Below are 27,759 nucleotides of genomic sequence, written 5' to 3'. Positions count from 1 at the left end.
ACAAATTCTACACCTAACATTGTTTCATCAGCCTGTGAAGATCTAACTCAGAGCAAGTTTTCTGCAGAGCAGGGTGTGAGTGTTTGCTCTGGGCCTCTCATTTCTTGTCCTAGCACTGTAGAGACAAGAACCTTTATATTAAACGGCAGAGCAATGCAGGTAAATGACTATTTGCTCTTGCGTGCTTGATCAGTCTGGTTACTAATAAATGTGCCTGCCTTATGCATATTTAAACCCTGAAAGGTTGTCTAATTGAACACTAGTAGTCACTAGTAATGTCATTTCCTGTGTGTATGTATGAAATGAGTCAGAGCACTTGGACAGTGCCTTGCAAGCAGAGTAGATCGCCCCAGCACTGCTCGGAAGGAGGCTGGTACGTGTTATCCCCATTTCACATGAGAAGAATTTGAGACATGAGGTGCCCAAGGGGAAAAAGCGAGTCAGTGGTGAGGGTAAAATAGAGCTCCCAGATCCCAGTCCTGGGTTTGGTTCTGTTGTTAACCTTTGTGCACTAATGACAACCCTCTGCAAAGTGTTGGGTGAAATATAAAGATTATTTATGTGCATTTGCAATTACATGGTTTCTGACTGAAGAGAGTTAACTCTAGAAAGATTTTCCTTCAATTTTGCAGGGTCCTAGCTTAAGCCAACAGTGTCGTCTTCATCTTACACAGTTTGATCTGATGAGAGGTAAAACCTCTTTAAAGCCCCTTTAAAAGCAGTGACAATCTGCCGTGACTTACCATGACATTTATTGCCACATGTTCTCAGTGGCATCACACAGAGTATGTGTTCAATCACAGGGGAAATGCAAAGCAGTGTCACAATTAGTTTCTCTCCACTTTTTGATCATGCAAGCTTAATTTAATTAGAAGGCATACTGAAGGGTTTAAAGAGTACTCTGCCTTTTTCATTTTCCTTTGCAAGCCCTGGCTAATTGTTCCTGAGCAGCAGCTAAAGCTTTACACTCCCTCTGAGAATTGGGGATGTGACTTTCTAAGTGTGTTCACACAACTGTTGCTCAACTTCTTTAGGCTGCTGGAGTCTCAGCTTCAGTCACAGAAGAAGAGCCACGAGAACGAGCTGGAATCACTGCGAGGTGAGATCCAAAGTCTGAAGGAGGAAAACAATCGCCAGCAGCAGCTCCTTGCACAGAATCTGCAGCTGCCTCCAGAGGCCCGCATTGAAGCCAGTCTACAGCATGAGATCACCCGGCTGACTAATGAGAACTTGGTAAGGGAAATGATGCTGCAAGAGCAGGAGAGGGGACTTGCAGACTTGCTGTACCTGTAAGTTCTTATCAGTTATCAGATGGCAACCTGCAAAAAATCGTGTAAGGGCTCTTTGTAGGTAAGGTAATGGACTTGCTGATGAAGTAATAATGTTTCAGGGAATTTGCTTGAAGTTTGTGGCATGGAGAAAGCTCATGGATCCCAGCTTTCAACTGATGAGTTCAATCATCGCTAAATAGAATGCTGATACCAGGGAGGTCAAAAAATATTACTGCCAAGTAGTGGTGTTTCCTTTGAAATGTGTCAGTTTGTTTATTTCACTCTGACACAGTTCTTCCATTATCAATGCCACTTTTCTTCCCCCCTTCCTGAAGCTACACAGATAATCTGCTGTGTTACGAGCTCCAACTATTCAGTATCTTTTGAAGATAAAGTAGTTTCAGAAAAAGAAACTTGGTTAGAAGTCACTTAGATAATAAATGGTATTCCTTGTTTAGTGCACATTTTTGTAAGGAGGAAAGGTGGGGTGGAGCTCCTTACCTTTCCCTGCAAAGGAGTATATTCTTCATGTGCAGGCTAGTTCTTTTATGGGGAAACTTTCCAGAGAGTCCCATGTTATTATGTTATATTATTATGTTACGCCATGAATGTTATTGGTTTACCACTGTTTATTGGTAAAAGGAACCATGCTGCTTCAGGAAGAAAAATCTTAGCTGAGTGTCAACACTTCCTCTAAGGCATTCCAAAGTGTAGTCTTTGCTGCTTGTGTATGTTATAGAAGTTACTTGGTTTAGTACCAAAGGTTTTGAGGAAAGCATCAGATAATTCATTTAATAAATGTTGAAAAACTAATTGAAAGTATAGGTTTGCCTTCAGCAGCAGCTGTCTCCCACTGGCAAAGGTAAATGGTGAATGTTTCTGTCTTTGACAGCTCCTTCCCGCTGCTTAGTCATATGTTATCATTTTTAGCCTTTTTTCCCTCCAGAGACCTACTCATCACATTCTGCGTTCCCAAGACAACACACAGTCACATAATTACATTGCAGAGGAGTCCTCTTTATTTTCAAATACAGTGAATGTAATTTTACTCGTTAAATATAGACTCATTCCTTTGTATTTCACTTCTGATGTTTGAGTATTGCAAGTCCACTTCAGGTCAGGTATATGCTGCTTCTGCACTCCTAGCCCTAGAGTGGAAATAATTTACAGGCTTTCCAGATGAGATACTGGAATGGCAGTAGTCACTGCAATCCCTTCTTGATTAGCATAGGAAAATGTCCTGGCTGGGTTCTCGCAAAAGTTATACTCCAGGCCTTCACAATTGCCGGTTTTTAAAACATCTACAGGTGATCTACATCAGCTTCTCTCTGGGAGAGGCTGATGCGAACACCACAACAAAGGACTCAACTACCTAAATATTAGAGCTTATGGATCTTCTTGTACTCTGATTTAATTTATATAGTGCTTACTGAAGTATCAGTGTCTCAAGGGAGGGGAAAAAACAATCCTGTACCTATTTTTGCAGTTTTATGAGGAGTTGTATGCAGATGATCCCAAGAAGTATCAGTTGTACCGGATTTCACTTTACAAACGGATGATTGTATGTAGATCACGTGAACCCTGTTTCTCTGTTGTCTCGTTTGCTGTTTCTGGAGCACTAATTGAAAAGCAGGCTGCCTCCCTTTCTCCCTTTCAAAGGAAATCCCCTGCAGAGAGCTTCACGATGCCAATTACTTCCCTCACTGCTTTTTTTGTTAGTCTTAGTGTCCTTTGTTGTAATCTGTGTCTCTTTTTGATGCACAGTTTTGTTACTAATATAAGTCTTGCACTATGAGCAAAGCAGCTTCTTTCTGAATAGTACTTAATGCTGCCCTGAAACAGATGCACATGATGCAAAAGATTGTCGATTTTCAGAACCACTCCTTGCTTTAAAACTTTGGTGCATTTAAATTCAGTTCAGCAAAATAAGGGCTTGGTCAGATGGAAACTTATCAAAGTGAATAATGCCAGCAGTCCAGTCATAGCCTGAATTTGTTCATGAATCTCTTTACAGTGCTGACATCTGCAGTGAATAAATATCAGAATCAAAGTACATAACCTTTAAATATATTTCAAAAAATGCAAAATTATGTAGGATAAAATTGGAAAGAGTATTTCCATAATCATATTGAAGATAACACTATAAAATATTAGAGACAGCACCATATGCAAGCTTGTAAGAATACAATTTATGATATTCTAAATCTTAGATGTGAAATCTGTTCAATTTGTTTAGAGGAACCACAGAAAGAACTTCATTCCCCTTCACATACTTGTTGTTCAGAAGCCATATTCCTTCACTGATGTGTTTGAAACAGTCTGTTGGACTTGGACATAATTTTTACTAATTTCAGGGGAAATTGTTGTATCTGACAAATGTATATTGTGTTATTAACAGAACTTCTGCTGCAAAATTGAACACTGCTTTTAAAGTGAAGCGTGGCTTCAATTCTGTTCTTTCAACAGGCCTAGTATCTTGTTGCTCAAGTATATTATATTAGGTTGTAAACTCTTTACTACATGATTAAGAACAATTTCTACCTGATTCTAAATTGTTGCCCATGCTGCAACGATATTTTTCAGTACTTTAGGGGAGGTGTTGTTTCCCAGATGATGCTTTTGACGCGAGGAGCTCATCGTCCCTTACCAGTGCCAGGAAGAATCATGCTTATGACAGAGCACTTTTAAGCTGCTTTCCAACCCTTACCCTGGAATGGCTCTCAGGGTTTTTTTGAGCTTGAGGTTTTGCTCCCTTTAGATTTACTTCCCCCTTTTTAGTTACATGATTATTTTATGAGTGTACTACCACAGGTCACAGAATTATTAAAAGATAGACTATTAAAAGATAGGGGAGTGCTCCTTTGGAGGAAAAATACAGGCTTACTGCAAGAGTAGGACTTGTGGGTGCTAGGTTTTGTGCAGGTGCAGAACAAAAAGATGCAAGACACCATTTTCAGTGTAAGGAAATGTGATGACAGCAAGCAATAGGGAAATGGCAGAGCATCACAAGAAATGCTGCATGTTTGATTTTTGGTAAATTCAAGTGCAAGTTATGGTCCTTCTGCAGATCTCTCTCTTATCATCTTGTAAAATGGATAGGTCTGAATAATGAGTCAGTCCTGAAGGCATGAATAAATGATGCAGAAATACGGGCTAGCTGTTAAATAATGAAGAAAATTATTTCCATGAGGCATTTGGAAGAGCAGGGAGGAAGCATTAGGGAGATGCTTTTGCAGCAAAACACCTTCTGCCTCAGAGCTGACCTAGTTCTGAGTGTCTGCAGAATATACCTGCCTAAGAGCTTTGCCTTTGTCTTGCTGCACATAACTTAATATTTGTGATATTTGGCTTGTGTTATAGGCAGCATACCAGCTTGCAAACCTCAGCCAGAGGATGGCACCACTGTTCAGCTTCCCTCACTGCCTTGTAATTCTAACAGCACTGATTTTGTCTCTGCCACACGTTATGGGATTTCTCTCATATCTTAATCGTACTCTCATTCTAATTTATAGGATTTAATGGAGCAGCTTGAAAAGCAAGACAAAACTGTTCGCAAGTTAAAGAAACAGTTGAAAGTATTTGCTAAGAAGATCGGTGAACTTGAAGGTACTTTTATATTTTGTGAGAAAGATTTTGGTTTACTTTTTGTGATCCTGTTGTCATCATATCCATCTATTGTAGCAATCTGTAAGGGAGCAAAGTCTGCAGTAGTGATAGTCTCTGTTAACTGATTCCAGAAACAGGAGGTATACTCGGACCATTATGTGTTCCTTTACAAACCTTTAGAAGATTTATCATATTTTTGAGCAATGAGTAAAGGAGATTGAAGTTTCTCTGGAGGCGGAAACTGTTTGAACATAAAGGCATGTTACCTGGGCTGTCTGTGTACTCAAAGACACTACCTGGTTTTGTCAAGACAAAAGCAATACTAAGTATGAACCAAGCAGAAATAATTTACCCAGTATTCCTTTGGTAATTTCTGCATCACTTGAGCCAGGAATGCTGAGACTGTCTTTTTCTGCTTGAGATTTCCTTTTGGAGCTGCTGGCCAAGCTTGAGTATGAGGATGCTAAGATATGGACTAAGCTGATTTTATTTTTATGAGCATTAGTGTGAGCTGCGTTAGGATCTCAGGGCTGGTGGGACTGAGAGCTTTCTATGTCTCTGCATAAGTAAAGTAACTTTAATGGCTAAAAGCAAGTAATAGTGTTATAAAGTTGAAGTATGAATTTGTTTTTAAATAATTCTGGTTCTAACCTCTCAGAAGCTTTTTATGGTTATCTGCTTGTCGTGGTTTAAACCCAACCACAAACCTCTTTTACTCACTCCCCCCCCCTTCTTGCCCTCCCCCTGCTCCTGGAGGGACGGAGAGGAGAATCAAAAAGAATGCAACTCCCACGGGTTGAGATAAGAACAGTTTAGTAACTAAGGTATAACATAGATCACTACTGCTACCACCAATAATAATAATGATAAAGGAAATAACAAGAGGAAAGAATACAACACCTTAACACCAGCCGACCAATAACTCGCCCCACTCCCCCCAGCCGAGCACCGACCGATACCTCGTCCAACCCTCCAGTCCCAACCCTTCCGGGTCACTCCAAGTTACATCCTGGGCATGACGTGCTGTGGTATGGAATACCTCTTTGGCTAGTTTGGGTCAGGTGTCCTGTCTCTGCTTCCTCCCGGCCTCCCCTCCTCCCTGGCAGAGCATGAGGCTCAGAAAGTCCTTGGCCAGACCAAACATTCGAGCAGCAACCGAAAACATCGGCGTTATCACCACTGTTCCCAGGCCAAAAGATCAAAACACAGCACTGTACTAGCTCCTAAGAAGGAGAAAACTGACTGCTGCTGCTCAAACCAGGACACTGCTTTTTCCAGAAACAAGCTTGCTGCCTAATGAGTTGTCTTATAGAGTACTAAGAGAGAAATCAGTGACTGTGTAGTTGTCAGTGTTTGAAAAGAACAATGATATCTGGTTAAAGCTGAATTAATAGGAGTATATTATCCTTCAGTTAGTGGGATCTCTCCTTAACCTCCAGTTTGGATTTCTGCATTTTCTATCCCATTTGACAGGTGCACACGTTCAGCATACTTACAGGATGTTACAGTTCATAACTGCATAGAGCTAGGAGGGTTTTGAGAAGAGGATGTAGCTTTCATGGGATGAAGCTGAATTCTGCTTTGCAAAAATAAACATGCAACCTAATCAGGTGGAGTGTAGGTGGTGAATGTGATAGCGGGAGGTACTCTATACAGCAAGGTGGTTATTTCAGACATCCTTTTGAAAGGTTACTCAACCTACGTTTGTTTTTAAAAAGTCTTTCAATACTCTTTGGTTACTGCTGTGGACAAGACCACAGCAGCATTCATACGCAACACAAGATGAGGAAAATGGTTTTGAAAACATAGTTTTGTCTGTGTATATTACCTAATTAATGTAGAAAGGTGTAGTAGGTCTGGCTGGGATGGAGTTAACTTTCTTTGTAGCAGCTTGTATGATGCTGTGTTTTGGATTTGTGGCTAAAGCAGTGTGGGTAACACATAATTTTGGCTATTGCTGAACAGAGCTGGCACAGTGTCATGGTTGCCTTTTTTCCCTGCTCTGTGCCCTCAGTAAACGGGGAGGTAGGAAGGCCCATGGGCACAGTCAGGACAGCTGACCCAAACTAGCTAGAGGAATATTCCATAATCCATACCACCTAATGTCAAGAGCCAGAAGAGGGGTTTTTTGCATATAAGGCAGCTGTTGTTTGGAAGCTGGCTGGGTATCGATCCCCCTATGGGTTGTTTTGAGTGATTGCCTTTGCTTTGCTTCCCCCTGCCCCTTTCCTTTGCTTATTAAACCATCTTTCTTTCAACACACATTATTTCTCACTTCTGCTCTTAATATTCTCTTCTCTGTCCTGCTGGAGCCAGTGTGCATGCTTGGCTACTGGTTGAGGTAAACCTACCCAACTGGCAACAGACATCAAGCTTGCAAAGTACCAGCATTTTGTAGAACAATTAGCAGTGACCCTTGCAGTGTTAATCTGGAATTAAGTGATTAACAGCCATTGTGTTTTTTTATGATAAAATCCAGGAAATCAGCGGTCAGTTTGTATCAGTGGATGCTGTTCACATACTTCTACTCTCCTTCAAAGGAGGAATGCCACCCCCAAGATACATTTGTCAACAGTCTGTCTTTTTGCTTAATGGAAGTTTTGTTTTTTAATGTTATCCTGAACCAAAGAAAACTTTTTTACTTCTCTGTGCTGGAGTTCTTCCTTAGAAATGTCATTGTTTTCTCTGGTATGCACTGGAAAGTATTTTATAATTGCTTTCATTTTCCCTCTGCAGTGGGCCAGATGGAGAACATATCCCCTGGACAAATCATTGATGAACCTATTCGTCCAGTTAACATTCCACGGAAAGAAAAGGACTTCCAAGGCATGTTGGAATATAAGAAGGAGGATGAACAAAAACTTGTCAAGAATCTTATTTTAGGTAAGCAGCTTTCACACTGCTGCCTCCTCTGCTCCCACACCCCCTGAAAATGAACAATGAAAAATGAATTGGAAGAGCACAGAATTTTCATTAGGAAATGAAAAGCTTATTTTGGTTTTGACAGTGTTTAGTTTATCTAAAATTCTAAATGTCCATTGTAATTTAATCATCCTTCCTGATGAGTGTTGTACATACTAATGTGCCTGCATGGGCTTTAGCCAGCAGTTATGACTTTTGTTTTATTCTGTTCTGATACTTTGCAAGAAAGTGGCGGCTCTTAGTTTTCACTGGCCCTGTGTAGATATGTGTACCATTAACAGGGGAGCTTGCAGTTACCTCATAGAACATCTTCCAGTGATTTTACACTTAACAAGACTATGTGTATTTGTTTTTCCCAAGAGCTGAAACCACGTGGGGTAGCTGTCAACCTGATTCCAGGACTACCAGCGTATATTTTGTTCATGTGTGTGCGCCATGCGGATTACCTTAATGATGACCAAAAAGTGCGGTCGTTGTTGACTTCTACCATCAATGGCATCAAAAAAGTGTTGAAGGTTGGTTAGTCTGCTTGGTTTAGAAAAATGTTAATTTAAAATCTGCTTTCAATTTTATGTTAGAGGAGTGAGGAAAAGGCTTTCAAACAATTGGCTCTGGATTTCTGATCAGTAACCTCTGCCCACTGAAGTCACAAAAAAGTGGTCTTAAGAAGCAGCAAATTACATCAACAGCATTTTTTCCATTTAATACAACAGATGCTTTGAATTAGTGGAAAAAGAATTTCCTTCTTTTTAATTTGAATAGCCTTCCTCCTCTGAAGCTCTGCTTATAAACTTTTGGATGTAGTAGTCAAGAGTACACATAGTGAATGAGTCTTTGTTAATCTTTTCCAGAACACTTAATTAAAATGTTTAATTTGTAGTTTTGGTACACAGATCTCTCCATTTGCTTCACCTACAGATAATAATATGTTATTGCCTGAAGTCTTTGCAGTGAGTTGGCTAGGAGAGTTTAGGTCAGGGGTATCTTAAAGGCATTATTAAGACATAAATACGTCTTAAGCATCATGGAGTTTTTTAGTCTTTAAATGAGACAGATGTGCCTAAAAGCCAAGCATTTAATCAAGCTACATTTCGTAAACAGTCCTGCAGGAGCTTAGATATTCATAGAAAATTTCTGGGCATCTCTAAGCTACTGGAGTGCGCACTGCAGAGCTCTAGAAATTTTTATTTACTCAGCATATACCAGATCCTGTGTTCTCTGGCGACGAGGGTTGGTTGGTTGGTTGGTTTGTTCTCCTTATCAGGCTGCCAAAATGGTTATGATGTAAGCAACATTCATCAAAACTGAAGTGTTCTCTGCTCCTCCTGCTGGCATTATTCCATCCTCCCTGTTGGGCTCTTCACTAGAGTCACTGTGCCACAGAATGGGTGTTTTGGGAATACATTCACACTGCCCAGTGATTTTCTGCACAGGGCAGTTAGGGCAGTCTGTAAAACATAGAAAGTTCGTATCTGTAGTGGAAATCATATGCTGAAAGTCCTTGAAAAATACTGCAGAAACCAGGGAGGATGTTCAGCGGTATTTCGGCAAAAAAAGTGCTTTTCTAGTACGTTACTAAAACACACAAAGTTTTGCAAGCTATCACAGCTACAAAAGAATGGATTTTAAGTGTTTAATTGTTTAGCTAACATTTTATTAAATTATTCATCCTACCAATCTTTGTTAAAATGTGTTTGTTTATATCTTCAGAAAAGAGGGGATGACTTTGAAACAGTGTCCTTCTGGCTATCTAACACCTGCCGATTTTTGCACTGTTTGAAGCAATACAGTGGCGAAGAGGTAAGCAACGCTCCTGCTCTGGTTTCTGTTGCTCTACAATACTACTGTGAGCACCACTTTCTAACAAATTGCTGTAATATCTCAAAGTCTCTTAAAATGGCTTCACTTTTTGGAATGATGGTGATGACATCAGTAGGAAGCACAGGAAAATAAGATTTGAACCAGCTTCCATTTATTGCAGGCAGGGGGCCCAGAGGCTGGATGACACTGTGCTCCCAAAAGTGCCAACTCAGATGAAGCAAAAGAATCTGGCTGCTACCATTACATTGTTTAGTAATTATTTTCTGCACTTCCTATGAAAAAGGCCACATTAAGCCCTTTAACCGTACTGTGGCAGACCAGTTTAGGTTTGGAGGGTGTGTTATGCCTAATTCATTTTTCAAACTTAATTGGGCTTTTGGCCTTAAATGACCAGGTGAGAATGCCTATGCTTGAGTGCCAGAAAGTTGGCAGTTTGTTCCTCTGTCAGATACTTGAAGTCTCAAGTTACAGAAGCAGATGTTGTACAAATCACAATTGAAAAGCAAATCCTAGCATTAGCCTCAATCAGAAGAAGTTCCAAATTAAAGTTTTTAGGGCTATGGTTATTATTTTAAAGTATTATTTGTGAGTTGCATGGAAAAACACAAATACTGGGCTCATGTAATATTTTTGTATTCGATTAGATCATTAATTTCTGTTATTTTATGAATTCAGGGATTTATGAAGCATAATACACCTCGTCAAAACGAACACTGCCTCACTAATTTTGATCTAGCCGAATACAGACAAGTACTGAGTGACTTGGCTATTCAGATCTACCAACAACTGGTCCGAGTGTTGGAAAACATTCTGCAACCAATGATTGGTAAGGCAAAGTTGAATTCTTTAAACTTCACACTGTAGTACCAAATGGAAAGTTGTGATGGTGGCAATATACTGTATCTTGTATTTCTTCCTAACCAGTAGTGTCATTACTGGTTCTAGTGGTATTCTGTGTAGCGATGACAAGGACTACACTGGACAGGCTGGATTAGAGGAAAAAACTAAACTGTGGCTGGTTCTTCTGGCAGTGCCAGAATAAATGGATATACCTTATGCATGCTTGTCATAAATCATGCATTTACAGGAATAAACTGTTAGGACAGTCTGATATTTGTTGTCCTGCCTGTTGGGAAATATCCCATGGAAAAATTAGACTTCAATTACATGAGAACTCATTTCAAATGAATATGGAGAGTAATGGTTGGTTGTTACTATGGACAGCAATTGGCAGTGAAATAGCAGGGATGAAGCTCATATTCAAAGAGATTTTTTTGCATTACAATACTTTTTTCCTGTCAGACGGTACTCACTCACATTTTCATTATGCTTTCCAATCACAGCATTCAGAAGAATGGAACAGCTCTTGTTTTGCTGACTCTGCTACTCATATGACCATGGGAGGAAAGAAATACTTTGCTAAGCTAGAGTTAGACTTCCCTTTCAAACACAGATGCTGGAATCTGTATATAAACCCTGTGAGTTTAGATTTTGCAGAACACAGAATTGCTGGAAATCATGGTCAAGTGTGGCAGGCAGAAAGCCCTGTTCTTCCTGTGTAAATACTGATTTGCCATCTGCCACAATTGCTTGCATGTTGGTGGTTTTCAGTCATTATAATAATGTTGCCAATCAAATGCAGTTTCAGGAATGCTGGAGCATGAGACAATCCAGGGTGTCTCAGGGGTGAAACCAACAGGGCTGCGGAAGAGGACGTCCAGTATTGCTGATGAAGGAACCTACACTTTGGACTCCATTATTCGGCAGCTGAACTCCTTCCATTCAGTGATGTGTCAGCACGGAATGGATCCAGAGCTGATCAAGCAGGTTGTCAAGCAGATGTTCTACATCATTGGGGCTGTAACGCTTAATAACCTTCTCCTGCGCAAGGACATGTGTTCATGGAGCAAAGGAATGCAGATAAGGTGGGAGAGCTTATGTTATACTTTTCTTTAATGTGCTGCTGAAAACCTTAGTGAACTTTTGACACTGCTCAACATCATTTGGATGGAATAGCAAATACATTTTGAATATTTATTTTTCCACATACTAAAGCTGCCAATGCTGTTAAATTGATGTTGTGAGGTTCAGTCAAAAAGAGGTTGGTTAAGTCAGGCCAAATCCCACCTGGCTTTCATGGAAGTGTGATAGAAGCAAATCAAAAGTATTTTGTCATCAGGTAGGAATCAGAAGTGTAGGTGAAATGCTGGTAGTTGCTTTCTCAGCTTTTAGAGTAGCAAACATCCTGTGTTTTTTGTATGTTGGTGGCACACTGTATACCTGCTGTGTTCACCCACCCTGTAGTTTGCTGCATCCTGTGGTAAGTCCTGTGCCATCTTACTCTGTTCCTGTGTCTGACATTAGTTGTCCAATGCATTCTACTGGCATATGCCAAGAAATTTAGGCAAGGCATTCCAGCCCCTCAAGGGACCTTGAAAAGCTTCACTGTACTTTTACATGGACAAAATCTTGTTTGTCTTTCTTCTTATAACATTCCTGCAGTTAACAGGAACAGAAACAGATGGGAAAAGCTGGTTAGTGGAAGTCTTGGGCCATACTTTCTGACTGTTTTCAAAATCAAAATTTCCTGTCTTAATCAGAAGGAAAGAGTATAAAAAACAAAATTACAAGAAATTACAAGGAAAAACATATAAGGACAAAGAAGAAACACGGGGGAATAGAAATTGCACATGTTTTCAATTTAGCTATCATCAAGCCTTAATATCTTGATACTCCTGCCTCTTTGTACAGATACAATGTGAGTCAACTAGAAGAATGGCTACGAGATAAAAATCTGATGAATAGCGGGGCTAAAGAAACCCTGGAACCCCTCATCCAGGCTGCACAGTTGTTGCAAGTAAAAAAGAAAACGGATGAGGATGCTGAAGCCATTTGTTCAATGTGCAATGCACTGACTACTGCCCAGGTAAGTAAACTCTTACTGACTGTTCTGCTGTCACTTTTGAGCAGTTCTCTGCTCTGCTGGTGTTTGCTATGCCTGCCTGCACTGCTGTTGCACACGGATCAGTGATTTCTTACTTTGTTTTGCATTAGTAAAACTGAAACAGATTAAGTTGGAGGGGTAAAAGAAAAAGACCAGATCTTTTTGAGGTCTGATGTTCAAGATAAGTTTTGGAGCAAATGAGAGGGATCTCAATAGATTGTGCAGTGTGTAGTACTGTGAATAGTATCTCAGTCTGTGAAAATCCTTAGAGAAAGCTCTTCACTCAAAGATGTCTCTGTACTCTGTAGCTCTGACTGCGATACCAGGAAATGATCTTTCTGCCATCAGTTAGTATCCAGTTAATGGACAATTCACACAGAACTGTTGTCTCTGGGTCTGCAAACAAAAGTGTTAAGTTACTGTCCCCACTAGCCTCGGAAGGCTGAACCAAGCACATCTCAGTGAACAGCTGAAGACTTCTCTTTATGAAAGCTTAGATTTTGTCCAGATAAAGTTGCACTTTTCTTTAACAGGAGTAAATGAATCCAAGCATCTTTGGTGATTTTTAACATTCCCATCAGGGAAAGGAAGAAATTTCTCCATTTCTTTCACAGTGGGGTTGGCAATAGCAGTTGCATTGATGCAGTCATCTTGATTTAGTAATTCACATTGCTGGAAAAATCTGTTCGTTTTTTACTGAAATAATAAGTTAGAATTCCACATGCTTTGAGTGTTTTAGCTTTGTTTAAAAGTGTTGTGGTTTGGTTTGGTTTGTTTTTAAAGAGAATTGTGTAAAAAACAAAGAGAATTTTTAATAAGTTTTTTTTACAAGTTTAACCCATATTATTATTTAAAGTCTTTCTGATGCAGTTCTTCCCTTTGGTGGTTTTAGCCCCATTTTTAGAGAAATAGCTCACTCTCTTGAAAAACAGTGGAGTCATAAGACTCTTGAATGGAAGCTACAGAAGGTAATAATTACAGGGTCAAAATTAGGGTGCGAAATAAAGCATGTTTCCAGGGAGTGCGGGAACACAGTCAGTTACTTATCATCTGATTTTTCCATAGTTTGGTATTTTCCACAAGCATGTAGAAATTCAGAGTTTCTACCTGCAAAGAACACATATTCTGGAGGAGGCAGTCATATACCATAGCATTATGATGGAATTCCATATGTATCAATGAAGCAAAAAATAAGGAATACTTGTAAAGAATTTTCTTTTTAAAATAGGTAATTGAAAATGTATATTATTAGTAACCGTGGATGCATCTGTTGATTCAACAGTAAAATTAACCTGAGAATGGTTGTTCTTCTTCACAGATTGTTAAAGTTCTGAATTTGTATACTCCGGTTAACGAGTTTGAAGAGAGAGTCTTGGTATCATTTATACGTACCATACAGGTATGGCTATATCTTTTCATCTGTAATTATCTGACTATTCTTGATAAACCTTCTGCTGAGCCAAAATAGCTTGCGTCCTGAAATACGTTCAGGAGTCTGAAGTAACTAGGTTTGATGCTGTCAGCCTTAAAATTACCAGCAATCACAATTTACTGCCTCCAGGCTTGCATGAAAATGTTAGCTTCCCTGTCAGTCTCTATGAGATTTTTGGAAGGTGAGAGGGTTTTGTGTGTATACATCTTTGTGTATGTAAACACGCTTTTATGTTTTATGCCAACTTTTCAAGTGGTAACATTTATATATGCAAATTTATTTTTGTCAGACCTATGTCTGCATGAGAAGTTCCAACTGCTTTGAAAACTTGAGGCCTGTCTTCATTCCAAAGTTCTTCATTTAGCCCTTCTACATAAGTTTTTATATATATTATATATATAACTTCTATAAAGTTATAAAAACTTCTATATAAGTTTTATATATATTGATGAAAATTAAATGTGTTGAAAACTCCAAAGAAAAGCAGCCAATAGAGCAAAGTAAAAGAAACAAAGATGATCCTCCTGGTCTGTTAGAAATTTGAATTGCATTACTAGCAGGATAAGGGAGATTGGGAAGGTATAAAACTATAATTTCACTTACTGAAAAGATGCCCAGATAGTGGGCAAATTCTTCCTTTTGCAGGGAATCTTAATATCTTCAGATTGCATTGTAAGGGGAAGATATGCAGCACCAAAAATGACAACAGGAACTACAGTTAAAGGCATGATTGTTGCAAATGTGTTGGGTCAAGTTAGCATAGAGTGTGTGTCTGTACACATCCGGGTTTCTGTAAGCATAGATGAAACACTACCTCTTTGCAAGATGATAATTATCAATGAATAATTGGCTAAATGCTGATGTAATCACTTTCTTATCTTTGCAGATGCGTCTGCGAGACAGGAAGGACTCTCCTCAGTTGCTCATGGATGCTAAACACATCTTCCCTGTTACTTTTCCATTTAATCCATCCTCTCTGGCATTAGAAACCATTCAGATCCCAGCCAGCTTGGGCCTGGGCTTCATATCACGTGTCTGATCGCAAGGATGTACCATCAGTGTTAGATGGAGAATCAGTTGCCTCATATCTTTACCCATTAAAACATAGTGAGCCACTGAAAACACATTTTCTGAACACTCTATATGTATGCCCAGATCTGTAGTACAAGTAACCATAAAACTACATAAAAGCACCACAGATTGGAGGCTAATAGAAAGATGTGCATTTGTGTTCAGTCATTGCATTTATGAGGACATCACCGATTCATGCATTTCCAGAACATGGAAATCAGGCTTGGACTAAAATTGTGTCTTCAGCTGTCTAGAGACATTTTTAGATCTTAAGTAACATATTTAAATAGTGTAAATTAAACTCCGTATGTAATCTGATAGGCAGGGATCAACAGGGACAGCCCTGAACATGGAAGACTTGAAAGTAAGGCATTTTGTAGTAGAATACACAGTCACTTGGGAGCCTGTTACATTTAATTTGTGAAAACTGGAGTAGAGAAACACAAACTGGCAATATAGAAAATGATTTCTTAAACCACTAATTTATGTCGATTTGACATGAATTCTAGTGATAAGTCTTATAGCTCACTATATGCTGTAATTTAGGTGTTCATTTGTTAGCACTGTGGTTTACCAAGCATACTAAATCGCTGCTGCATATTGTGTTCTTTTAAATGTACAACAGTATCATACTAAGCACTAAAAATAAGATAATTTCATTTTTTGTTGTCAACTTTATTTACAGTCTGATGCAGTCTGTTGCTTTAACTGGATTTTTGTAAATGGTATCAAATAACACCTATAAAGGAAAATGGTAACTAAGCACAAGTAGCACACTGGAAATTACATGTTTAGTTATTTTTAAAAGTAGCTAAAAATACACAATCTTGAAACAAATGATCAGAAGTCAATAATGATTTCAGTGTTATTTAGATTTTGTAGTCTGTCTAATGCTCTTCGTTTGTAGACCCCAGAAATGACAGCGTGTGTTTTGAGTGTGATCCCTTTTGGTTTGTTGCCACTTAAAAAAAAAAAAAAAGAAAAAAAAAAAAAGAAAGAAAAAAGAAGAAAAAAAAGTATTCCTTCATTCTGGAATTTGAGAGGAAAAACTTTAATAGAAAATTTTTGCAGTAGCCCAAGGCTCTCATTCTTTGAAAGGTTGACAAGAACGTTAAGCAGGTTTTGACTGTGATGCTGTCACTTGACTATGATTCATGCTGATTTAATGGTTGGAGATCCAGAGTGACATTCAGTAATGAGAAACTGAGTTATTTTGGATCTTGCACATCTTACTGGAAAGGTTCTTCTGTCTCACATATCTTCACAACAGAATTCACATTTCACAATGCGCAAATTAAGCGCAGAAGCCCTGCTTAAGTTCCAATTCTGAACTTTAAAAGAGGTAGTTTGTGGTGTATGGCTCAAATATACACGTAAAAAAAAAAAAGCCACACACATTGTTTAATTGCATTGTGCAATATTTTTTATGTATTATAACAGTATCTTAGCATTAACATTAATTTCTTTTAAAATACTGAGAAATAATCTAGAGGTACACTATTAGACTATTTGGTACTAATCTGTTTGCCTGCAAACTCACAGAAAAAAACCTTGCTGTTAAGCAGACTGAAACATTTCAGTTGTTTTACCTGAGAGGCAGACATGCTGTTTGTATGGTTGCTAAAATCGGTAGTACAGACAACCCAAAGTTTGTCACTATCAGTTTAAGATGCTCAGGCTGTCTCACTTTCAAATGTGTATGCCCCATGTTATGTTTGATGGGTCATGCCAGTACTTCCAAGAATCTAATACTGTATTGCATAACTGTTTTGAGTGATCTTTGCTAAATGATTTGGATCGTTTTCCTGTGCATGGTATACCAAACACTTTTTTCCAATGTTACTTGATTCTTGAAACTACGGCTACTACTGTTTAGTGGCTCCAGATAAGGTATAATGTAATTTTCAGGCTGTTAGGGGTACTGTACTTGTGAGAATGTAAGGGGAAAGCCTTCACATCCCGTAATGAGGCTAGGAAAGAAAATACCTGAGAACATGCTGACCTATAATTTTTTTCTCCTATTGAAAACCAAGCTATTGGCATTACAGTATGTTCCTACTGTAGATCAGGAAATGTATCCACTACTTAAGCATTAGTGTTTAAAATGTATGCCTAAATGTATTTTTGTTTCATTTTTAAGTTTGCTTACCTGTAAAAAGCCTTATTGTATCTTGGTTCCTTAAAAAAAAGTAGTGTTTAGTAATTTATAGGTATTATCCTTAAACTCAGTGGTTTGACTGGTATTACTTTTATATCACATTAAAAGTATATGCTGCTTGACATGTCTTAAAGGAAAATACTTTTAAGTTGGAAGAGATGCGTAGTTGGTAACTCACCAAACATTTTACATGGCAGTATTTTACATGCACTTTTCTGAAGTAAAATTTTAGTGTCAGTGTGTAATATATCTTTCGCCTTAGGACTAATCTCTCTTTAACCATAGAATATAATGCAGATTTATTTTAACAACTTGTTTTGGTTTTTCCCTTTGAATCATTGTCATGTTCTTTTAATGTGGACATATCTTTTATATTTTAATTTATTATCTATTGCTATGATAGATTTTATCGGATGCTGGAAAAATACTTGTCAACCCCCCCTTAGAATTATATACAGTTATTATAGAGAATTTGCACAATAATTACCTCATTCAGTTTGGTGTATTTTTATTCCAGTGATCATTTTATTCTGATGTTTAGGACACAGTCTTCTATCCAAATTGCTTCTCAGACTTCAATCTGGGATGGTACACGGAAGTGCGTAAGTCCATTAAATGCAATTAATCTGTTCTATCCTAGGGGAAAAGAAATACCAACTTCAATGTTGAGAAGTGGATTGATAACCAGTAACACTGGTTCCCAACTTGGAAACACCAGCATTTGCAATTTGAAGGTCTGTGTAATTTGTGATTTAAACTGAACACATTTCAAATACCGTACAAAAACTATGAGTAAACACTTGGTTTTTTAAGATGGTGATACTTCATGTGATAAATAAAGCCTTTGAACATAGGTTTTCACTCAATGCCACTACAGTACGTAGATGAAAACCAAAACATTGCCAGAATGACCTGAGCTCTGATCCGTTGTAGTGTCTGATGTTGTACTTAGTAATTGTATGCATCATAAAAGCTGTAGCCTAATAGCTATCACTGGAAAATGTCCAAATAAAAATACAACACTAGGATTTGCTTTGGATTTTTGTGTTTGCTTGTGTGGTTGTTCATACGCTGTGTGCTGGCATAGTCCCGGGATGGTCACACAGGCTCCCTGCACCTTCGTGGCAGAGTTCACGTTGACTGCCAGGGGAGTTGGTTCAAAGCTGAGGGTTGTGTAAATACACACCCGGACAGTAACACTGTGCCATAAACTGCTGTGCTTGGTTGGAAATACTCTGTTCGACATAACCCACTTCTGTTAGCGTATTTTGTCACCAAATAGTAACTGTTACTGAAATAAGAATGAAGATCTGTGCTTTGCTAAAACATTGTGCATCTTTGGTGGCAGATCCTGGGCTTCTGGCATATATCGACCTGCCAAAACCTGGTGCTAGGTTTATTCAAGCCTTCTTCCTCATAAAGGATATTTAAATATAGTAGCTGTGAGTGCCCTGAGCTTACTAACTGAATTCTGAGATGTTCGTTTTCATCTTGTTCTAAGTTTGCAAGAGAAACCCCTTCACGGTGTCGGATAGGTGACTGGTGTGCCTGTTTTTTTTACCCGCTCGGTCTCCCCTCGTGATCCCCCTGCCCGCTCCAGTACCCTACCCACTGTTCCTGGTCCCTAGTGATGAATGCAGGATGCCGGCTTTGCCCGCCTGGTGCCTGGCAGTACTCCGCATCTCCCCTGTGCTTGTGCGCTGCCAGAGCCGGGGCGCACCGCGCAGGCTGCGGCACAAACCGCCCCGCACGGCTCCGCGGGCTCTCCCGAGCGGCTCGGCCGGGCCTGCGGGAGGCGCCCTGCGGGCGGGGCCGGCCCGGGATCCGCTTCCCCGCTCCCGGGGGCGGGCCGCGGCAGCGCTCCCCGCCGGCCACAGCGGCCGCTCTGCCCCATGGCGCTGGCCGAGCTCTACACGCAGGTGAGCGGGAAGGGGAAGGGAAGGAGCGGGGCTGCCGCGGTGCCTTACAGCCTGAGCCGCTTGTGCGGCGCGGTGTGCGCCCCGGGCAGCTCGGCTACAGCGCATCGGGGCGGCCGTGGAGGCCCGGGCAGCACGGGGAAACAGGGCTGGTTTTTCAGATAAATACCTGTTTCTTGAGACTTTTGGCCTTTGTGTGCAGGGCTCTGACGTGCCAGCCTGCAGTTAGGCACCTTCAAAGTTTAACAGCGCTTCCCTGGCCACTCATCGTGGGGTGCTGGCTCTTCTCGTTACGCAGATACTGGGTGTTTGGCAGAACTTGGCAACAGACCGAGGTTTCCTCCGGTTTAACGTGGCTGCTGTATTTTTTGCACAGCTTTTCCCCCTTGTCCTGCAGTCACCAGTGTTGTGACGTACCCTTTGTTTGCTTAGCTTTAAATAGTGTAAGTTACTGACTTACAGGGCTGTATCTTCTATCCCAGAAGCACCTGCTGTATTAACAGCTGTTAGCGCTGTGCTGCAGGGGTATTTACTCGGTTGGGGTGTTGGTACCGCACTGGGCACAGCTGAAAGCAGGAATGGGTGGTTTCTCCATCAGTAGTGTTTGGCAGGCGGAAGCAGAGTGGGTGTAACTTGATCCGAAAATGAGCAAACTCTGCTGTGTTTACCTGCGAGGCAGCTCTGGAGAAGGGAATGTTGGTAGGCCGGCTGCATCTGCCAATGGAGGCTCCTGGAGCTGAAGAACCAGCCCTTCAATCGCATGCTTTTCCTCCTTCTCCTGTCCCTGACCTAGTGCAGTTCACTTTCCTACATGGGAGCACACTGTGTGGGGTATTCTTGACCCACACGGAGCAACAGCAAATGAAGGATCCCGTTTAATTTCCCAAGTAAGCAGCTGCAGCAGTTCTCATAGGTTTGTGTAAGCACAGCTGGTTTCAAGTGACCAGGAGTACAGATACCTGTATTCCCTATGGAGGGAAGTCAAATGGAGGGTGTTAACCATTTAACACCCTTCATTTGTTTGGCTATCAAAGCAGATGCTGGAAGGTTATATGGCACCGCTGCTTGTGCAAGTAGGGATTAAATGGTCCTGTGCTCTCTGGTGGTACTTTGCCACAAATTAGGGGAGTGATGGTTCCTAAGAAGTTCAGTACTAGCATGTACTGGTGGTTTTCAGGCTGTCCTTCCTTCTGTCCTCTCCTTACATCAGTGTTGCCGTCATTGCCATCTGAGATACATGCTATATGGTATAGAAAATGGTTTAAGGAAGATGGTGAGGTGTCAGAAGTGGTCACAAGCTGCAAATCCGTGAACAGAAGTGATTTCAGTGTTACTAAAACCAGTGTTACCAATGCGTAGTTGATGCATTAGGGAGGCTTTTGAGGCTGCTGCTGCTGGGTTAAACCCTGGCAGAATAGGGAGGACACACTCCACATTCCGGAAGGAAGGAATTCCTGACTTACAGAGGTTGCCAGCTGTGTTGTGTCCTTCTGAGGAATGCTGTTTCCTGTAGCTTCTAGGTCAGCACATGTAAAGATGTTGCTAATGCTTCAACATTCTAACTTCAGCATAGGAGAACTAGATGTCTCCAAGAGCATAGTTTGCGTTCAAACACGCTTCAGAAGGCTGGAGGTAATTCTGTTGTCTCAGGTCTTCAAACGTGTAAAAGAGAATTCGCCTGCTTCCATTGGAAATAAGCACTCTTAGGAAGGGTGGTTTCTCCTTGAGGCAGAGCTGAAGTACCACACTGGGACTGAGCTCAGCTGAGCCAACTGATTGCTTGTAAAGAGAGAAACCTGCTGATGGTCTTTGACATTCACCCTATAAGAGGGGAAGATGTTGTTTAGAGCTTGCACTTCAGTCCCATTGAAAGAAAGGTACCTGTGCAGAGCCTTTCTTGTGTATACATCTGTACCTATGCCAAAATGCTATCTAAGTTCAGTGTCCTACGCTTGCATTGAGCGAAGTCTCAATTCTGGTAAATGAGATGTCTTCTCAGGTACTTGCTCATTTAAAATCTCCTCGAAATCAGGGCTCTGTCTCAAGTGGGTTTTATTCTCTTTGTTCAGTGTTAGAGGGTTTGAAGAACTTGGCAACGTCTGGCCCTTGTTCACCCTCCTGCACACCACTGTTCTGCAGCCTCCTGCACGCTGCTGTTCTTCAGACCTTGTGCTAAACAGGAGCAGAACAAACATGTCTGAGCTTGAGTCTGCTCTCTTGTTTGTTTGCCTTTCATGAAGAATTGCTAAAACACAGAAATACAGCCTGCTGAACAGAGCTAATAATAATCCATAGAGTCCTGGCAGCCAGTTCAGCTTTAGGTTGCACTGACATTTGAAAACTGCTTTTTTCATGCCAGTCTGGTATTATGCTAATAACTAAGCTAATCATTACCTTGTTTTTTTGTTGTAGTACAATAGGGTTTGGATCCCTGATAATGAAGAAGTTTGGCAGTCTGCAGAAATCACAAAAAACTACAAAGCTGGAGACTGTTTTCTCCATGTGCAGTTAGAAGATGGAACTGTAAGGAGAAAGCCGTAATTATTGTGGGGTTTGCTGGGGTATGTTTATGTGGAAACACAGGACTCACGGGATGCAAGTGACTTGTCCACATTTTCTTTCATGCTAACCCTGTGGTGACCAGAATTTTGTCCCATTGAAGTTTGCACAGAAAGCAGCTGTTATCTACAATGATGAGAAGTGCAGTTTTACTCTCTGTATGTTAGTACAGAGCACGTACCTCTAAGATCACTTCACTTATGAAACAAGCACTGAAACTCATCTTAAGTTGAAGTAAATCAGAAGTGCAGGGCAGGCACGGTTCTGTCTCACAGAGCCAGCTGTTGTGGGTTTTTTCTCTCTAAAGTTGTTGCTTTAAGTAAGATTTGTTACGTTAAGTGTCTAAGTTCTTTCCAGTTTAATGTTTCTAAAACAGTTTTTCTGCATTGCTGTTCTATAAATACAAGTATGAAATATGTGACTAAATGGATTTGTTGAAAGAAACAGAAGTTTTAAACAATGTGTAAAGAAAAACAAAGGGTTGCAAGTAAGGGCAGTTTCAGAGCTGACTGAAGTTCTGATCAGTTCTTTCAGTTGCAGCTGGTCTACTGTTTTCATCAGTACTTGAAATACACGTGTGTTTAGAGAGCTACAGTATTTTCCATTTTATAGATTTCACTACAAAATACTGTGAATAAAGAGAATGTGCCTTTCACTTTGGTGAATAGTGAAGAGCCTCATCTTACTGTCATGATCTGCAAGTCCCTAAGTTCAGTGGGATATATGGAATTGATGAAATACAGGATCAGACAGGGCTCCGTCAACCCTGTAACTCTGTGTAAAGGTAGAAGATCAATTTATGTTTAGGCAAAACTAACGCGTTTTATGATATTGCAAGTCATTTTTGTTGACAGGAACTGAACTACCCTGTTGATCCAGCTGCTTTGCCACCCCTCCGAAACCCTGACATACTTGTTGGTGAAAACGATCTCACTGCACTTAGTTATCTCCATGAACCTGCTGTTCTACACAATCTTAAAGTTCGCTTTGTGGAGTCTAGGCTTATCTACACCTATAGTGGTAAGCAAAGGAAAATGCAGGGCTTAAGAAAAGAAATCTTGGGTTAGTTTTCAATCTGATAAGCGTATTTTAACTCATTTTTGTGTGAGTACAGACTTGTTTGTTGATCAGTATCTCCTACCTAGTTTAGAAAATATTACTACTTTGTATCAGTTTAACTGATGTTGCCAAAACCTGTCATTTAATTGAACTAACCTGTGTTTTATTTTGGTTTTGTGTACTTGTTTGTAGGAATAATTTTGGTTGCAATAAACCCCTATAAACAGTTGCCAATATACGGAGATGCTATTATCCATGCATATAGTGGGCAAAACATGGGGGACATGGATCCACATATATTTGCTGTGGCAGAAGAAGCATACAAGCAAATGGCAAGGTCCAGTATGATGTTTAATGTCCATAAATAACATTTTAAGTCTAGTGCAGTCAGTATTAATTGTCATTTAACTGTGTATGTACCACTGGCTATTAAGAATACCTTTGAATGAGCAGCTTAACTAGAAGAGGAGTAATTCCTTAACAAGCTGAGGAATTTCCAGAACTCATAACTGTTTTCATTCTTGATGGGGGGCAAAATGCTCTTTTAGCTGAGTGAATAGCAGTGACATCAGCCTAGATGTTACAACCAAAGTGGACTAAAAGATGAACAATTAAAAGATGAAACTGGTAGGAGAGTAGATCACAGCTGTGTTTTCATACATCTGTTTCATATATATAATTCTTACATTTATACATGCATTTTAGACGTGTCTAAGTTGTTTTATTAATCATGTCTCATTATTTGGTTTTAGAAATAACAAAAATCAGTCTATTATAGTCAGTGGAGAATCGGGTGCTGGAAAGACTGTGTCTGCAAGATACACTATGAGATATTTTGCCACTGTGAGTAAGTCAAGCAGCAATGCACATGTGGAGGATAGAGTATTGGCATCCAATCCAATAACTGAGGTAAGCTTCAGAGTATCTGTCAAGTCTGTACTTGTCAAGGAAAGAAATCTGGGAGCTGCTGGGAATCTTCGTTTGAAATCTTGAGGGATGTTTTAGCTGCCTGAGTTAGGTACCTAAATTACAAGTTTAGCCTCTGAATGTTACTGATGGAAAGAGGTAATAGCTTCAGGAGCACCCAGGTGCTACCTAATTTACCAGTGGCCCTTCAGAGGCTCTGGTGTGCCTCCAGCGTTTTATCTGACCACATCCTGTTAGTTAGATGATGAGAAAACAATATTGAACGAGTTGTTTGGTTTTATTAATTGGAATAGAAACTGGTTTAAGCTTCTTTATCATGGGAAAACTTTCTCTAATTCTCAGTTTATGCAATGTTGTGCTATTTTTGACTTGAGGCTTATCTTCACATTCAGGCCTCAGTTTAAGTCTCGCAGCTCAATGCTGAGATTGATCCTTGAGCACCTCTTATTTTAGGAACTTGTAGTTGAGTCATGTTTTGACAAAGTTACTGTTATGAAAAAAGCAAGTCAAGCAAATTTTAACAGTTTATAATTTTTGAAGGCTGTTGGCAATGCGAAAACCACACGGAATGATAATAGCAGTCGGTTCGGAAAATACACTGAGATCAGTTTTGATCAGAGTTATCAAATCATTGGTGCTAACATGAGAACATACCTGCTTGAGAAATCCAGAGTTGTCTTTCAGGTGGGTAAAAGTGGAGGATGTATGCATTCCCTGAGATAAGTGTAAGAAGTATTTGAGAAATCTGTGTCTTTCAGTCATAACAGTAACCTGTGCCAACTGTATCTGGAAATCAACAGTGCATATAGGGCAGAGAGAGTCTCGGTAAAGAAATGGATGAACATTTATAAGGCCAGGGTTTATTGCATATGACTCATTACAGAGCATAATGGTGATAATCTACAAAAGAAAGCACTTAATAAAACCGTTTTTACAGGGCTTTCTTCTCTTATTGTAACTTTTTAAGTACTATGAAAAATACTTCTATATATCTGCTGCCTGAAGGATGGTTTGGAAATAGAGAGTTTTCTGGGAGACCACAGGGCAGTGTTTCAGCTGGCACTCTGCACAGTTGTTTGTTGCAGTATCTGTCAGTTCTCATTAGTAGATGGTTGTTCAAGCAGAAGAAATTTAGTAGTGTAAGAGCCTTGGGGAAAGAACTCAGCATATTGGTAATGAAAGTATACTTGAATTTATCTATTTCAAAGCTCTTGTTGAAGTCTAAGATGTGCCATTTTAATATTGGGCAATTTCTTTGCCAAACTATCTTGCAGCAGAATTTAAGTATCATTATCACTTATCAATAGTGTGGAATACAGAATGTTTTTCTCTTTGTGGTTTGGTTTTTTACTCTTTTCTGTCTTTCTCTAATGGTGTTCTTTGCTTTAACTTACAGTCAGAGAATGAGAGAAACTACCACATATTTTATCAGTTGTGTGCATCTGCTATGCAACCTGAATATAAGCATCTCAAATTGGGTAGGTCTCAAGAAAATAACCTACTCTTCATTTTTGAAGTGCAGCATTTTGAAGATTGGATTTTCATGCTGGATATGCTAGAATGTTAAGTGCTTTGTAGCATAAATCTCACAGACTTACAATGGGACTTGGATTTTTAAGTTACTTAGCTATAAATCCTGCTTGTATTGAACTTGGTAGCAAATCCCTAGTAACTTGAGCAGTGTGTGATAAGGTACCGAAGTGTCTTTGAAAATCTTATTCTAATACTTTCTCTAGTGACAGATGCCATAATGACTGTTTAGGGGTGTGATCCATTTACCTACAGAGAAGCTTTAATGCCACCTGTGAGATGCAAACCTTGGGTATATGTTTACTCAATCTTCATTCCTGTTTGTTTATCAGATCAAGTATTAAGATTGCCAGGAATTATGAATACTTGTTTGTGTCAGCTTAACTGAGTTAGGTGCCTGGATTTCTCTCAGAAAAAGAGGACTCAGCTCATCCCTGAAGTGCTCGCATCTGACAGCATCTTTACTTCCCTGATGTTACAAGAGTCTTTATCAAGTGGTTGTCCTCAGTCCTGAATTTTCCAGCATTACAAGTTTTGCTTCTTATCTATAGGAAGTGCAGAAGAATTTAACTACACAAGAATGGGTGGCAGCACAGTAATAGAAGGAGTTGATGACAGAGCAAATATGGTGGAGACTCAGAAGACATTTGCCTTACTGGGTAAATTTTTGGGGATACCTTTTCAATAGGTTTAAACGATGGTCTGTTTTCATTGGGTTGGTTTGTTTGTTTGTTTTCCTAAAGTGGGCAAAGGTGGATTGTTTCTGAAATGTCCAAAACGGTAGTGGTAATTACCAACATTATTTCTTTTATAGCTTGTACATTGCACTGTTGGACTGGTAAAGTACTAGGCAAGAGCCAATGGCTATTTATTGTTAATAGTCAAAATCATTACGAGCTGAAGCCTTCTTGGCCCTTCAGCTGAGATGCTGTGATGCTGTGACAGAAGTGCAGTTGGAAGCTTCTTTGCCCCTGTATGGCTTATGTGAGAGCCAGGTCAGACTTGAAGCTGGCATTTAGGGAGGTACAAGAATTTATGCCTGATCTCTCCTTGGATCAGACAGGCAGAAAGTAGGCAGAACGAAGGTTTTGCATAGTGGGCTGCGGAGATGTTACACAATTCTTGGCTGCACAACAAAGCAAGTAATCCAGCACTGTGCTATTTTAATTAATTGTACTGTTTCTGAGTATTTAAAATAATCAAGAATTGGGTTTTTTAGGTCTGAAGGGGGATTTTCAAATGGATGTCTTTAAAATGCTGGCAGCAATCCTACACTTGGGCAATGTGGAAATAACAGCTGTTGGAGATGAAAGATCATCCATCAGTGTAAGGAATTAGCTGATTCAGATACTAACGTTTTCTTTTATATTCTATGCCAAATGTCCTTTAGCAATAGTTTTCTCGTATATGGGGATCAGAGCAGCATTAAATCTGAAATACTAGGCTTGAGAGATTTTTCCATCCTCACCTATATAGAATCACAGCAAGTGTTTACGTGAATCCTGTTTTACGCCCAAGTTCAGAAGGTGTGAACAAAAGGCAAAATGTGGCTAAGAGAACCCTGTGTCAAATTGATCCACATCCACTGGGAAAACCATTTGGGACTACCTGCAGGATACAGGAAAGAGAGCATTTGCAAAGCTGCTCACAGTGTGTCCCAGCAGACAATGCAAGCCTAAAAATCAAGGACACCTAAACATAGACTGAAGTAGCTTTTCCTTTGAGTGTCTTAATCCAAAGCAGCTCATCCAGTCTTATTTTTTCTCTCTCCTGTATCAGGAGCAATATGAAGTATTACTTGCTTTAGCTCTTCCTGATATTGTACCAGGCAAAGAAATGGACACAGCCCCTTGTCTATCTAAAACCAAAAAATCATAGTGTGACATCAGTGGTGCTAGGATTTCACTGTCTAGACAACAGCTATAGTATTAAATGTAATCTAATACTATTTATTTATCTTCTTTGAAGCTGAAGGATAAACATCTCAATATATTCTGTGAACTGCTGGATTTAAACTGTGATAAAATGGCACAATGGTTGTGCCACCGAAAGATAATCACTACCTCTGAGACTGTAATAAAGCCAATGACAAGACCTCAGGCTGTTAATGCAAGGGATGCTCTGGCAAAGAAGATCTATTCCCACCTATTTGACTTTATTGTGGAAAGAATTAACCAAGCTTTGCAGTTCCCTGGCAAACAACATACTTTTATTGGTGTTTTGGACATTTATGGGTAAGAATGTCTCTGGAAACAAATCTAGGTTGTGCCTTTTCTTTGGGGTTGATAAGAGACGCTTTTGAGTTTGCACTGCTAATGATTCTGGAGTTGTTTCTTTTACTAAAAGGTCATAGTCATGTAAGTTCTTTTAGCATCCAGAGTAACGGAAATGTTCAGCAAATATAAATATGTAGTATTTTTGGTGAATGAGGTTTAAATTTCACTTTTGACATGCTGTGTCTAGATTTAACTCTGGACTGGTTTAGCTCAGTGATGTCTGGTAACATTAACTTCCAGGGAGGTTTTGAAATGTCTTAGCAGCCT

At 39.8% G+C, this 27,759-nt stretch overlaps 2 protein-coding genes across 4 annotated transcripts in view; both read left to right on the top strand.

Annotated features, from left to right (window-relative positions):
- Positions 1–18,264, top strand: part of MYO5A (myosin VA) — a 91,528-nt gene extending 73,264 nt beyond the window's left edge. Inside the window, 11 exon segments of the mRNA XM_065688763.1 lie at positions 1,035–1,233; positions 2,758–2,832; positions 4,784–4,877; positions 7,614–7,760; positions 8,160–8,314; positions 9,510–9,599; positions 10,296–10,446; positions 11,263–11,545; positions 12,372–12,546; positions 13,883–13,963; positions 14,883–18,264. Of these exon segments, the coding sequence (XP_065544835.1) occupies positions 1,035–1,233; positions 2,758–2,832; positions 4,784–4,877; positions 7,614–7,760; positions 8,160–8,314; positions 9,510–9,599; positions 10,296–10,446; positions 11,263–11,545; positions 12,372–12,546; positions 13,883–13,963; positions 14,883–15,035 (1,603 nt within the window). The 3' untranslated portion in view covers positions 15,036–18,264.
- Positions 18,265–19,059: 795 nt separating this feature from the next.
- The window catches only part of MYO5C (myosin VC), a 35,097-nt gene continuing 26,397 nt past the window's right edge, over positions 19,060–27,759 (top strand). For all 3 annotated transcript variants that reach the window (XM_065688766.1, XM_065688765.1, XM_065688764.1), the window contains exons 1-10: positions 19,060–19,144; positions 21,554–21,664; positions 22,555–22,720; positions 22,952–23,096; positions 23,512–23,668; positions 24,227–24,370; positions 25,083–25,164; positions 25,768–25,875; positions 26,436–26,542; positions 27,185–27,450. In XM_065688766.1, coding sequence (XP_065544838.1) covers positions 19,118–19,144; positions 21,554–21,664; positions 22,555–22,720; positions 22,952–23,096; positions 23,512–23,668; positions 24,227–24,370; positions 25,083–25,164; positions 25,768–25,875; positions 26,436–26,542; positions 27,185–27,450 — 1,313 coding nt within the window. In that variant the 5' untranslated portion in view covers positions 19,060–19,117. The remainder of the gene's footprint in view (positions 19,145–21,553; positions 21,665–22,554; positions 22,721–22,951; positions 23,097–23,511; positions 23,669–24,226; positions 24,371–25,082; positions 25,165–25,767; positions 25,876–26,435; positions 26,543–27,184; positions 27,451–27,759) is intronic.

Source organism: Lathamus discolor, chromosome 8, assembly GCF_037157495.1.
Source record: "Lathamus discolor isolate bLatDis1 chromosome 8, bLatDis1.hap1, whole genome shotgun sequence".
NCBI classification, from domain to species: domain Eukaryota; kingdom Metazoa; phylum Chordata; class Aves; order Psittaciformes; family Psittacidae; genus Lathamus; species Lathamus discolor.
Note: the sequence above shows the minus strand (reverse complement) of the source record. Positions and strands in the feature narration are given on the sequence as shown.